Below are 14,786 nucleotides of genomic sequence, written 5' to 3'. Positions count from 1 at the left end.
GTCCTCAAGGCTTGGGGGGCCAGGATGTGCTCCACTCTCTCCCCTCCCTCTTCATTTGCTCCTGTGTGCTCTGATCAGACATGTCCCTTTCCCTAAGCTGTAGCTTCAGTGCTGTCCTCTGAAGCCAATTCTTCTGGATGGAGGGAGGCTGTCCACCCGATTGGGAAGAGCCTAATCCTTTTAATATCATGTCTTCTCAGAGCATTTAAAGTAAGGTTGCATTACTAAGCGCATTAAATACACTCCGGTTTAATTGGAATTAATAATGGAAGCTTTGCCTCTGCTGAGTCACTTAAAACGCACTCGGCCCTGATGGTGAATGGATGAAGCTCATCATCGACGTGGGCACTGAAGCCATTCCTTGACATTCTTTTGCCGTTGCAGGTGGAGCGGGAAAAGGCCATTCTCCTGGCCAACCTCCAGGAGTCACAGACCCAGCTGGAACACACCAAGGGCGCGCTGACGGAGCAGCATGAGCGTGTACACCGGCTCACGGAGCACGTGAATGCCATGAGGGGCCTGCAGAGCAGCAAAGAGCTCAAGGAGCTGGATGGGGAGAAGGGCCAGGACTCGGGAGAGGAGGCCCATGACTATGAGGTGGACATCAACGGCTTAGAGATCCTGGAGTGCAAGTACAGGGTGGCTGTCACCGAGGTGATCGACTTGAAGGCTGAAATCAAGGCCTTGAAGGAGAAATACAACAAGTCTGTAGAAAACTACACTGACGAGAAGGCCAAGTACGAGAACAAGATCCAGATGTATGATGAACAGGTGACCAACCTTGAGAAGACCACCAAGGAGAGTGGCGAGAAGATGGTCCACATGGAGAAGGAGTTGCAAAGGATGACCAGTATAGCCAACGAAAACCACAATACCCTTAATACCGCCCAGGATGAGTTAGTGACCTTCAGTGAGGAGTTAGCTCAGCTGTACCACCATGTGTGTCTGTGTAATAATGAAACCCCCAACAGGGTTATGCTGGACTACTACAGGCAAAGCCGTGTCACCCGCAGTGGCAGTCTGAAAGGACCTGATGACCCCAGGGGACTTTTGTCTCCACGGTTAGCCAGGCGGGGTGTGTCATCGCCAGTAGAAACTCGGACCTCATCCGAACCTGTTTCCAAAGAAAACACAGAGTCCAGTAAAGAACCAAGTCCCACTAAGACTCCCACCATCTCTCCTGTTATTACTGCCCCACCCTCCTCGCCAGTACTGGACACGAGTGACATCCGCAAAGAGCCAATGAACATCTACAACCTTAATGCCATAATCCGGGACCAAATCAAGCACCTGCAGAAAGCTGTCGACCGGTCCTTGCAACTGTCTCGTCAGAGAGCAGCGGCCCGAGAGCTGGCCCCCATGATCGATAAAGACAAGGAAGCCTTAATGGAAGAGATCCTGAAGCTCAAGTCCTTGTTGAGCACCAAGCGAGAGCAGATCGCCACACTGAGAGCTGTGCTGAAAGCCAACAAACAGGTAATCACCCTCAGCTGACAACACCTCCCTTCTCCTAGCTAGGTTCATTCTGGATTTTGTTGAGTATCCACTATCAACAGAATGAGGATTCAGGTTCCTGGTCAGGGGAGGAATAAAGCAAACTCTACCCCCAGTGCCAATCAGAACTGAGTTATTTTGTTGAGAGTGAATACATGAAATAAGAGAGTCACTATGCTCAGCTAGGTGGAGGGAAGTTGTCATTGAGTACCATTGATTTGGTTCAGATCCTGTCGGGACCCCGGGTGTGCCAAGGAAAATTGCCCCATAGGGTTTGCCAGGCTTTCATCTTTCCAGAAGCAGAATGTCAGGTCTTCCAACTGGGTGAGTCAACTGACCAAACTTCGTTAACACCCGAGCGGGCGCTTAACTGTTATCCCACCAGGACTCCTTAAGTGGAGGACTCTCTAAGGAAGTTAGAAAGGAATGGTGGGATCTAGCTTGCAGCTTACATCAGAAGATACAGCAAGAAAGACAGACGTGTTAGCCAGAAGCTGGAACAGCGCAGGAGAATCCTAGTATAGTCACGTTTGGGGAGGTCTTTCAGCCAATAACCATGTCTCGACTTTGAAGTTGTGGATTCAGATTTAGGACTCACTTTCTAGAAGTGCTAACAAGATAGAAGATGTTCTTCAACCCAGACTTAGAGAAACAGAGTACCAGGTAAGTCATTGAATCAGAGACTTGGGGATGAAGGGCAAGACAGTGGCGGGAAAGTGAGTGACATGCATGCAGAGAGACAAGTTGTCACCAAACTAGATTTTTTGGGGGGAGGGAGGGTGAGAACATTAGCATTATAAGAGAGAGAGTGGGGAGAGAGTGGCAGTGACCACACAGCTGAAATATAGGATGACTCAAGAATGTTAACTCACCTCAGCCCTAGAGTTTGTTTACTAAGCATAGAACTTGTCCTTCTGGAATCAGTAGGATTGCCATACCATGAACCTACCTGATGCTGACTCGTTCTTTAACTCTCGTTTTTTTAAAATTTAGTTATTTAGCCACAGAAAGCCAAAGTATATACCACATATGATGAAAATACCACATATGATGAGTAATATTAAGTGCTAAATTATATATAGTTTTCCTTTTTTTAGCCTTTTGTGAATTGTGTGAAGATTCACAGAGGAGATCAATTTTCCATTCAACAGTTCATACACGTTTGTTTCACTGCAGCCCCACCATGTTGCATATCCCTTATCCAGGGATAGAACGTGGAGGTCTCGCCAGAAGCAGTGGTGGTGTTTTGTGGCCCCACTCAGCAATAGAAATGGTTAGGATGGATAACGTGTGAGAGCCCTGGCTCCAGTTTAAGATGAGAGTGAAGAGAAAGAAAAGTTAATCATAAACTCCCCTAAAATACAAAGACCCACTATGGTCATGAATAACCAACGCCGTCCCCGACGGTGCTCACACCAGTTTTATGAAGTCCTTAATGTGCGGGAGCATCCCTGGAAAAGCCGCTCAGAGAAAGCCTCGGGTGTCTCTCTCTTAGTTGAATAGTCGCAAACGGTGTAGTTGACCAGCCAAGAGAAAATCATTCAGGAACAGGTTTCATTGATTATGTGATTCATGACAGCTACTCAGTAGGGCTGCAAAGATTTAGGAGTCCTGGGATCACTATCTGCTGGAGTTGACTCCGTGGGCGCCAACCACGGCCATTTGGTAGGAAGAATCCTTGCGTAACATCAGGTAACCACTTGTTCACTGACCAAAAGATAGGTGGTTAGAATCCACCCAGAGTTGCTTTAGAAAAAAAGCCTAACTGCCTATTTCCAAAAGGTCACAGTCGCAGAAAGCCCTTTGGAAGCTTGTTCCTATTCTGAATGTCGCGGGGTCACCGTGAGTCGAGTCTCCTCAGTGGCAGCAGGGCCGGTTGACTTGTTTAATGCGGTGGAGTTGACACACGCTGACAGCCCTCTGGAGGATGGAATGCACTAGCGGTCTAGAGCGGTGTGAACAATGAATGCACGGAAACACTGAGTAGGCCAAGGCATTTCTGGCCGAATTCTCATGTTCACAGCATTTGCATTGCATTAGAGACACATCCCTGATGGGCTCAGCCAATTAAATGGAAATTTATTTCTAGGCATGCATCTGCTATGCATTTTAATAGTGTTGGGCCTATCACTGTGATGTTTCTGTGCCATAAATAGCGTCAATTATCTATAAATGGTATCTAGTATATTTAGACGTTATAGAATGTTCATTTGCAGGCTCAGGTGAGAATTCTGCGGTGTCAGGAGAATGGAGAGAGCGGGGAGAGAGAAGCTTCCTTTACTAAAATCAGCATTTTATATACATTCTCTGCACATCTTTTAATCTGCTTTAGGATGATTTTTATAAGCTTCTGATAAAACTGGCAAAGATGTATGAAGTGCCACCTACGTACCAAACTAGGCAAGATCCTGAAGATTCAAAAAAGATGCTTTTAGCTTAATGAGGTGTCAGAATATAAGCAGAGAATTACAGTTCAATGTCAGACTTGTTGTAATCCAAGTTATAGGAATGTAAACAGAGAAGCCAACTACTGCTTCCCGAAGCACGGGGCATCAGGTCAGGGCTAACGCACGGTGGTTCTGTGGTGTCAGGGTGGGACGGTGCTCCCTGTAGCTATCAGGGCCTGGTTGTGCAAACAGATTGCCAGGCCTTTCTTCCGAGGTGACTCTGGCCAAACTTGAACTTCCTTCCAACCTTGTAGTTAGCAGCCAAATGCACTAATTCCTCTCCTGGAGGAATTGAGAAAGACTTCACAGAAGCAATTTGAATGGAGTTGGTTGCTTACCAGAGGAGGAGGAAATCATTCCAGGCAGAAAGAAAAGGAGACAGAGAGGTGACAGATAGGGATTGGTTGTGAAAATCTCTGTGGTCAGAAGAAGAAAGATCCCATTATCTTTTCCACAAATGTTTTGAATCCTCTAATTTATTAAAAGCCAATTTGGGGAGAGTGTGGCTGGTGAGACATCAGCAAATCCACAAATGGATTTCACTCTCACTGCCGTTCAGTCGGTTTCCACTAATAGAGTGACCCTATCGCCCACTGCCATCTAGTCAATGCTAACTGATAGCGACCCCCTGTGGGTTTCTGAGACCACTGTTTAGGTAGGAAAACCAGTCTTTCTCCCAGGGAGCTGTTGGTGTGTTTGAACCACCGACCATGCAGATTGCAGCCTAACTCATAGCTACTACACCACCAGAGCTCCTATAGACCAGTGGAAAACTGTTTCTGTGCGTTTCTGAGGCTATAAATCTTTTTTTTTTCATTTCATTTATTTATTTTAATCATTTTATTGGGGGCTCGTGCAATTCTTATCACAATCCATACATCCATCCATTGTGTCCAGCACATATGTACATTTGTTGCCCTCATCATTCTAGAGGCTATAAATCGTTATGGGAGCAGAAAGCTCCCACTGGGAGTCTGGTGAATTTGAACCACTGATCTTGGAACTCATTTTGAGCCAGATCATGACTCATGATACCACCAGAGCACTTTCCTACTGGGTTATACAAATAAATTTAAAATTTTAAACTTCAAACTCACTACCATGGAGTCAATTTCAACTTACAGTGACCGTATAGGAGAGAGCGGAACCGCCCCACGGGCTTCTGAAAGTGAGACTGTAACCCTTTATGGGAGGAGAGAGCCTCATCTTTCTCCCTTGGAGGGGCTAGTGGTTTCAGATTCCTGAACTTGAGGTTTGAAGTCCAGTGTTTCATCTACCCTGTTACCAGGGCTCCTCATGGGTTATAGACAAAGCCGATTACAATCTGTAGACAAACGAGAGACAATAAACAAAAAATGGGATCCTGTTGGGTCGCTCTCAGAATTCATAGAATGGGTTTGTCCTGCTTCAGCTCTTGCTTCTCCATCACCTCCTTGTGGCTCTGTTTGTTGGTAGATTCATTACATGTTCACTTTCACAACTGCTTCTAATTTACAAATATGTATTGAAACTTTTAAAAACTATAAGCATCTAGTATTTTGCTCTAGATCAATTTCTGAATTTGGGATAATTTTCCAAAGCAATCATAGTTCTAATATTTGACTACAGAACTTACTAAAATATTTTATAAGTAACTTCTCATTTCATCTGAATTTAAATATAATAAGAACTTTCTCTGAAATCAGAAACAACAGATCACGCCCCCCATATTGATTTAATTTTAAAATAACCAATCTCTAGGAATTTAATGCTTTTCCTAACCAAATAGAAATTATTTCAAGCACAAAGGTAATGCAAGAAGAGTAATCTGGGAATTTCATTAGCAATGACTTTTTTATTTCTTCAATGATTTCTTTTTCTTTAGTGTTGGATATATTGACCCAAATATCGTACAGTTTTATGCTTTTAAAACATTGTAAACAACATGCCTAGTTTATAGTTTGGCTTCATGATACATGCAATGTGCTATAGACCAAATGAGCACATCCGAAATATAGACTGATTTCATGTATTCATTCAATTTAAGGGTCTGTTGTATAACCAGGCTGGGTTAATGCTTTATATTTATTTGCATTGTTTAATTGTCACACAACTTCACTTGGCAAGACTCATGCACACACAGCTGTTTTTTTACTATTCAAAGAAGAATGACAGGGTATTCATGTTATATTTTTGCAATGTTCAGATCATCTTTCTATATTAATCTTGAGGAGGGCATCAAGTTGTAAAATGTCAGGTCAGGCTGGTTCTTCATTTGAAGCAAGAGTTTCAGGCATGCCAAAACCTCCGATCCAAACCAATTTTTCAGCTCAGTCAACATTGTGAAATATTTGCTTTTATGCAAATTGTGAAGCATGACATTAGACTTTAACTCATTGTTTGGAAGGTAGTGTCTGGAATGTGTAAGAAAGTAATTGATTCACTGTGGAATTTCCTCCTGTGAAAATATAGTAACATAGATTTATAGTTTGCCACAGATGCCTGTTTGAGGTTCCAGGAGTCTACCTGTTTAATCTTTCTTTCCAGCCCACAGAGCGTAGGTGGTTTGTAGATCTCTGCGTTCATGGTGGCGGCCAGGACCTGGGAAAGAAGGGGGTGTAGGAATGGCTACACATGGCTTCCTTCGGGGAGAAGAAAATACTTTGGAATTAGATAGACATGATAGTTTTCCTAGAATACAAACATACTAAATGCCCTTGAAGGGATCTTTTGAAAATGGTTTAATTTTGTGTTAAATGAATTGAACTTATTTGGGGGGGAAAGAGAATAGTTGAGCTCTAACATACTTCAGTTGTTGTGCTTCTTGACTAGTTTATCCTTGAGCTAAATTAGCCCGCACGATCTGGAAATCCCACACCCCTATAGATCTGCAGTAAATAATTCCTGAACTGCCATCCTTTCCTTAGCTCCTGCTACGGCCTCTGTTGAAAGTTGGTTTCTAGGGCAATTTAACAACATTATGAATTCACAGTGCATTTAGGCATTCAAGAAAAAAACGCCCTGTGGTTTTTCCCTGTGTCCAAAATATCATTCAAGGGTAAATAAAAACAAAAAACAAACCCAGGGCTCCAGTTCATACATGCGTGGATTTGACATGTCTGATCAGGGGTGCCTACAGACAAGTCCTCTCAAATACTGTCTCACCAGGGAGCCCTCAAAATAAAGGTCCCCTCAAAACAGTGGCTCCTGAGGGATCTGCTGAGTCAGTTAACTTTAAGGCAGAAAGGTCAGCTCAGAAATTGTTGAGTACTCCTCCCCCCTTGACAAAGGCATAATAAGGACAGGGTGATCATAGAAGCGTCTTATGAAGAGGTTTTAAGAAAATTGAAAAGTGCATTCATGAGACAAAGACCAGGAAAATTTACCAAAGAATTTTTCTCTAAATCTGCTCACCCTTCCAGGGGAGCAAGGACTGTCATTGGGGAAAATTGCCCATCTCCTCTACAATCCTGATCTTATCCCTTCAGACTTTTTTCCTGTTCCCAAAACTCAAGGAACATTTCCAAGGACACAGTCAAATTCCCTGGGTTCCCAAAATGGGCTTTGGATGGGGCGTGCCTCACACGGGAGGAAGGAGGGGTAGAGCAGTGGCCACGACACGTCTTCTGAGGCGTAGACCTAGATAGAGGCTGTGGAGAAAAGCAACAGCTTCCCTTCAGGATGCTGTGCTCAATAAAGGTGTGTATGATTCACGGCAGTACTTTTTCACGTACTCTCCTATGTGTATATAAAATGTAACCAAATCAGTCTCACTTTCCATTTGTGAGAGAGAAGAAGAGATGCTCCATGAGGAGATCTGTAGGATCTGAAATCCTGGTAGGAAAACTGTGTAAGCATTCTGATTTTTCTGCTTCAGACAGCTGAGGTGGCACTAGCTAATCTCAAGAACAAATATGAAAACGAAAAGGCCATGGTGACGGAAACTATGACGAAACTTAGAAATGAATTGAAGGCTTTGAAAGAAGATGCAGCAACTTTCTCGTCCCTGAGAGCAATGTTTGCAACAAGGTAACGCTTTTCCCTTGCCGACATTGGGTGCTGTGCTGTAGGAAGAGACTTTGGAATTCTCTTGGTGTTTTGGGTGTCTGGGTGTGCTAACTCGAGGGGGAAGATGAGGAAAATCCATGAGATTATTACAGGATGGCAAGTTCAAGAGAAAAACGTGCTGCTTTTCCAGAGCCCTCTGGTGGACACACTTGATCAAGAAAGTCTTTGACATGGAAATATCTTTCATTTAGGAAAAAGACTTCGTATGCCTGAAAACATTAGAACTGCAATAACAGAAAGCCTCCGATGAGGAAAGGAGTATACTTCATCCATTGCTAAATGGCTATCATCTCCAAAACACTTTATAATTTTGGAAATTTAGCTATATATATATATATATATATATATATATATATATATATATATATATATATATATATATATATATATATATATATATATATATATATAAAACCAACATTTTCACATTGTCTAAATAATTAAATACTAGTTGCTAATTATTATTATTTCTCCCATTAACTTCATCATGAAGCCCTATTATATTTTGTTTTTAAACTTGAGGTCGTTGTTAAAAATGTATTGCTCGGACGGTGTAAACACCTTTGATTTTCACTCCAGTGTTGAAGTTCTGTTTTCCACCATCACATTTCAGCATTCCACCTTCACCTCCACTCCCAAATGCTTGTATCGTGCAAAATTTACAAAATTGTAGATATGCCTTTACTTACATAGCACGCTTTCTTACATGTAGCTAATGTGTTTTTAATTTTATTATTATTTTTTTATCTTGAGTTTCACAGGGTCCCTGAAATGTGTCCAGTTCTCTTTGTTAGGAGAAAAGAGGCTTAAGTTTAGTATGTTTTGTGATTGAATCTCTTAGGCTCAGCAAGGAGGCTACATGCCCAACTGCCCATGGGTGTGTGGAGGGGCTGCAGGGAGCTGGCTTCTGGGTCTCAGAGCACAGTGAAGTTTGAGGAATAGAGCTTTGCACTTCTAGTCGTTATGGGGTTCAGGATAAAAAATGAGAATGAGACACAATGTCCCCCTCTTGGATGAGAGAAGTCAGTTGGCATTATATTGAGAAGCATTACAATAAATGGTTCCTTTGAGAATAAGTTTAAAACCTTAACCTGATTTAGATAATTTTTTCCCATCATCTCCCAAAACAGTGCATTTTCAAGGGCCTTTGTTGGTTCTTTGAATGCCTTAATCCATAGTATTTTTAAAATACTGTTTTCCAACCAAGTAAGATGACTTCAGGGTCTAGCCCTTCCCTTCGAGTTTACTATGCTCAGCCCTCTCTTACGGCACCCACACCTCCCCTCAGCTCCTGACAGCCAGGGTTAACAGCGAAAATGGAAAAGTAGACACCCAGCTGGATCTCAAAGTGTTTCACGACAGAACCTGTCCACTTTTTTCTTAAAAATGTTTTGTCCCGTTAAACGCCCAAGGCTTATACTGGTAGCAGAGTGTACACAGCCCATCCCTGATAAATCTATAAAGCCACGAGCCATCTGCCAGTGCGGAAGAGGACTTGTTGATATCTTAGTAGGTAAACGAATTCCGAGAAAAGTTCAGAATGAGCTTTTCTCTCACTCTACTCCTTCCTTCCGGGTACGGATGTGCTCAAGGTTTAGGTTGGGTGGGAAGAAAGATCTCTGACCCTGTCTACCTGCTGTAGCAGGAGTACCAACGAGGCATGAGCTGACCCGGTCACACAGCTTGGTTTTCTTTGACAACTCATTGTCACAGAGATCCATCAGGCTTGACCATCGGGCTCATCTGCCATGTCGAAAACAGTGGCAGCTGCAACCTGTACCGGGTGAAAAGCAAACCTGTAACTGTAGACAGGAAGCAGGAGCCATCTTGTTGAGAAGCATTCTTCTCCTTCTGCGTGCCACCCAAAGCAAACGGATCCAGTTGCCGTGGCGTTGCTTCTGCTTCATGGCGATCCCCCGTGTTGGAGCGCAGACCGGCTCCAGAGGGTGTTGTTCTTGGCTGTAATCTTTATGCAAGCCGGTCACAGCCATTCTTTGCTCTTGCCTCTGGGTGGGTTCAAACTGCCAACCTTGGGTTAGCAGTTGAGTAGACACCATTTGCACCACCCAGGGTCACTTGTGGATGCCACTGGCATAGACTATAAGAAACTTACCATGTTCCTACCCCTCCTCTCCCAGACCATATTACGCAGTAGAAAGGGTCTTCAACAACACACAGAAGGCTCTGTGGAGACTATACTTCACTGTTTGTTTTTCTCTCACCACTGAACAGCCCCCGCAACAGTGCTGTGTCTAAGATGCCACCTATTGAAATATCCCCGTGTGCATTCCATCGCATGAACTGAACCGACTCTTCCCGGTTCCCGGTTTTCCACTACTCTAGGCTGTCTGCTTCTGGGAAGACCAGCAGTCTATTATGCAAACACCAGTAGCTGATTACTTTCCCACTAAAGCTCCCAAGGCTCTCTTCCTGACTAGTGTTGCCTCTTGGTTCCAGATGTGATGAATATGTCACCCAGTTGGATGAGATGCAGAGACAGTTAGCAGCCGCAGAGGACGAGAAGAAGACTCTAAACACTTTGTTACAAATGGCTATCCAGCAAAAACTCGCCCTGACCCAGCGGCTGGAGGACTTAGAGTTTGACCATGAGCAGTCCCGACGCAGCAAAGGCAAACTTGGGAAGAGCAAGATCGGCAGCCCTAAAGTAAGTGGGGAGGCATCAGTCACCGTGCCCACCATAGACACTTACCTGCATAGGCAGGGCCCACAGACACCCAACATTCGGGTCTGCGGTGGCGCCCAGAGGAAAAGGTATGCATGCAGCGATCTTCATAGTATGGTGCACTGGCCAGATTTTAGTTAACCGCGAAGATGTATGTGTTCTCATTGTAGAGGAGGGGAAGGGAAGGGGGGAGGTGGGAGCCGGGCCTGGGGACTGTGCTAATGTGGGGTCTTTCCAGATGAAAACTTTTGGTGAAGTGTGTTTCTATACCACCTCCATCCCACCTCTTGATTAACCATAATATAATTTTCATGTGTCTGTCAACATTTTTGTTGCTCTTTCTATGCACAAATATGGCTCCCTTTTGCCCCCAACCTGAAAAAAAAAGCTTGTATATTAAGAATAAAGCACTGTTTTACAAGAGTTACCATTTTAAAGGTCAACGTACCTCTCCCTGATAATGGTGCTAATCTGACAGATATCTTGATCAATGGGGCAAAGAAAGAACTAAAATGTTCTCTTGGGGGAACCTCTGACCATGTTACCAAAACTGAGAGCCGGCAGAAAGGGGGTGTCTATATTTGTGTACAGGGGAGTGGAATATTTACAGTTCTTTGCAAAAAAAGTAGGTTTGTGAGTATTGCTAAAAGAAACCACTTGTAAGTTTCTTAGGGACTTGAATGTGTGACCTTTTTCCAGAATCCTGGATGTTGAGTTATTTATCTTATAATGGTAAAAATTTCAGCTAATGGTAAAAATTTTAACTTTTGGAACCTTTAGTAAAGAATCAAATAATACAAGTATGTTCTACTTGCGGTTCAAGCTGACCGAGTAATTATGAGTCTCTTTTCCACTAGCCAAGACAGTTTCCAAATAGAGGTGTATCCTGGTGTGGAAACTTTAAAACAAAATGAAACAAAAAATGGGGGAGGCAAAAATCTTGATTTATATGTCTTAAAAATTAACTGACAGTATAAATAATGTTATCGCTGGTGAGGCGTTGAAAGGTAATTAAAGTAAAACTTTTTTGTTTCCTATATGTATTTTTCTTGGATCTCCTGCAAGACAATTTTCACCTTCCCTTTGTGATCAGAGCCGTCCCAGGACTTCAGGGGCTTCCTACCTACAGAATTTATTAAGAGTTCCCCCTGATCCCACCTCCACAGAATCATTTCTTCTGAAGGGCCCCCCTTCCATGAGTGAATTCATCCAAGGGCAGCGGCTCAGCAAGGAAAAAAGGTTAACCGTGGCTCCACCAGGTAAACATTTTTTCCTTGGGTGCATGTGATGCAAATGATTAGTTAAATAGACACCCTCCCCTTCCTTCCATCCGCTCGTGCCTGCCCATCCATGGAGTCTAACGGTGGACTTGACAATTCCCACGGTTACAGTAAAAGCCCCTGTGTGCGCCCAGCTCGAGGATTTCTCCTTTCTTTTTGGTCAGATTCTAGTTGTTTAGGCATCTCCAGGGACTTCTTTTGAACAGCCCCGGATGGAAACTGAGAGTTGGAAGGAATGGGATAGGTAAAGGGACATGAGCAGCAGGCACAATGCAGGGCACACACCTGGATCCTACATGCAACTTGGTAGCTAATGGCAAGTCCATTTTGGTTAGATTCGGTTATTTTGTTTGGGGCATTTTTAATGCAATGTCAGTAAAGGGAGCCATCTCTATTAAAAAGCCTTTTGGGAGAGTTTCCTTTTGTGGCGGCTCAGAATGTCTCCCTACCCAGCACATAGAAAATAAGAGTAGACCCCTTCCAGTGTTTGCTCCTCAGGAACATGGACGTGGAAGTGGAATATTCTTGTAGTTGGCAAGTCCGTACTGAGTGATGCTTACTAATATGCTCACAATTTACTCTAGCTTTTTCTTTTCTCGTTTAATTGTTTTTCTCCTATGAAGAGGCCTCAGTTGTAATGTGGCTAGAAAACCCATGGAACAAAATAAGCTGAAGGGCAGCTGTTATTTCGTTATCAGCGGGAATGAGAAAATGAAACTACTTCAAATTAGTTGTCAACAGTTAAAAATCAAGATGTTAACATGTGAGCATCTCGATTTCTGGCCTCTTGGGAATGTCTTGAGATCTGGCAGCCCCGGGCTTGCATTCTTGCATGTCAGCAAATCATCAGGACCATGTAGGGTAGGAAGTGCTGCTTTTAGACAGGAAGCTTTCTGGTTTTTACCACACTCCCTATCGCTCCCTATTACCTTATACCTACCTGCTGGGTATAAGGTCCCTCATGTAACCTTTGAGCTTGCCACCTTTGCTACAGAATGTTTTGTTTTTAATTTCCTGTCCTCCTACCTAATTTATTTCAATTTTACCTTAATTCCTTTTTGGAAACCTCTGCCTTTGGGTCTCTAAAACTTTCCTTTCTGAATCTTATGATCAGTTTACTGATGCTGGTTAAAAAAGCGACAGTGTGGAAATTTACCACATGTGCTCAACATACCAAAAAAATGGTTGAGGAAATTGGTAGAAAGACAAAATCAGAAGAACACTGTAGCTAAAATGGACCCCGTAGAAATCATCATCAATTCCGATGGGTTGCTAATACTTTCAAACTCATTTCCTACTGTTTTAGAACCTGTTGGAAAGTACCTTTAAAGATCCCACCAAAGTGGTAATGATTCATCAGGACACAACTTGGATACCCCATACCCACTGCCATCTAGTCTATTCTGACTCATTGCACGCCTGTCGAACAGCACCGCACTGCCCTCTAGGGTTTCTAAGGTGGCACATCTTTATCGAAGCAAATGGATGCATCGCCCTCCCCACGCCCCCAAGTTCAAATTGCCAACCTTTGGATTTGTAGCCCAGCGCTTAACCACTGCGCCACCATGGCTGTCATGTTCAGTGTTTCAAATGCATTTCGTAGCACTATCTACTAGAAATTAGAAAATAAATGGTATGAGCAATTAATAATTACTACTACATTTGAACAAAAGTCAATAAAATTAAAATAGTAATAAATATCAACAGTAACTGCTTTATTTTTGCATCTGACCATTTGATCTTTGTTCATGAGTGTATGTGCAACATAATTGTCATTACGTTGTAAAAACTGTTGACATTCTATCATAAGCTTTTCCATGTTGCTACATAGTCTTTGTTTGAAAGATTGTTGTATCATTTTGTTTCAGATGTTATGTTATGAATCAGTACTTGCTTTTGAGTTGTCCACTGAGGTAGACTACTGCTGTGGATATCATCGTATATACAATTTCTAACCTACCCTTTTTTTTTCTCAAGTGAAATTATTGGTTTAAAATGTGACCATCTTTATGCTTTTTAAAATGTTTCTGTTTTGTTTTTCTCCTGCTTCGTTTGGTATTGTTCTCTTTCAGGGTATATCAATGCACTAAAAGCTTCAGAAAATATTTTCTTCACTTCACACATTTTGAAAATTTCTACTGCTTAATGCACACCTTTTTTGTTTTTTAATAATTAAATCATTTTATTGGGGGCTTATGCAACTCTTAACACAGTCCACACATACATCCATGCGTCAAGTACTTTTGTACATTTGTTTCCCTCATCATTCTCAAAACATTTGCTTTTTACTTGAGCCCTTGGTATCAGCTCCTCATTTTCCCCCTTCCTCCCTGCTCCCCCTTCCCCATTAACCCTTGATAATTTTTAATTATTATTATTTTGTTCATGCATATTTTTCACATCCTATACCTCTACATTTCTTTGGGTGAATGTAGGTGCCATTAAATTACCTTAAGTGCTCTAGTTTTGGATAACCATAAAGGTCTTTGGCTTTAGAAATGATTGCTATACACAAGACTGGAGCTATAAACAACATCGAATTAAGAATTATCACTGTCCCAGAAAATCACTTTAATAACAATATTTCTGACCACTTATCTTGTTTATAACTGTTTATTTTACCTTAAAATCATAGAAGAAAAGTTTTCAGATTTTTCAATTTATATATCATGGAATCAACTGGGCTCATTTTAAATAGATTATTAACAGATCAAGCCAGCAACATTTTCTAAACAATTTGATTAAATGAATTATTGTAGAAGTTGATTGACCTCCATACGAAACAAATTGTAGTTTCTAAAAAGATCTGAATTGTTGATGATATGTTATTTTTTC

The 14,786-nt window shown here is 42.4% G+C and overlaps 1 protein-coding gene across 4 annotated transcripts in view; it reads left to right on the top strand.

The window, feature by feature from the left end:
* Positions 1–14,786, top strand: part of BICD1 (BICD cargo adaptor 1) — a 228,890-nt gene that overhangs the window by 189,411 nt on the left and 24,693 nt on the right. For 2 of the 4 annotated variants that reach the window (XM_075553036.1, XM_075553037.1), the window contains exons 5-8: positions 385–1,476; positions 7,798–7,949; positions 10,446–10,760; positions 11,737–11,930. In XM_075553036.1, coding sequence (XP_075409151.1) covers positions 385–1,476; positions 7,798–7,949; positions 10,446–10,760; positions 11,737–11,930 — 1,753 coding nt within the window. The remainder of the gene's footprint in view (positions 1–384; positions 1,477–7,797; positions 7,950–10,445; positions 10,761–11,736; positions 11,931–14,786) is intronic. The other 2 variants (XM_075553038.1, XM_075553039.1) reach the window with 2 other exon arrangements.

This window comes from Tenrec ecaudatus, chromosome 6, assembly GCF_050624435.1.
Source record: "Tenrec ecaudatus isolate mTenEca1 chromosome 6, mTenEca1.hap1, whole genome shotgun sequence".
NCBI classification, from domain to species: domain Eukaryota; kingdom Metazoa; phylum Chordata; class Mammalia; order Afrosoricida; family Tenrecidae; genus Tenrec; species Tenrec ecaudatus.
The sequence above is the reverse complement of the archived record's forward strand: the minus strand, read 5'-3'. Positions and strand labels throughout refer to the sequence as shown.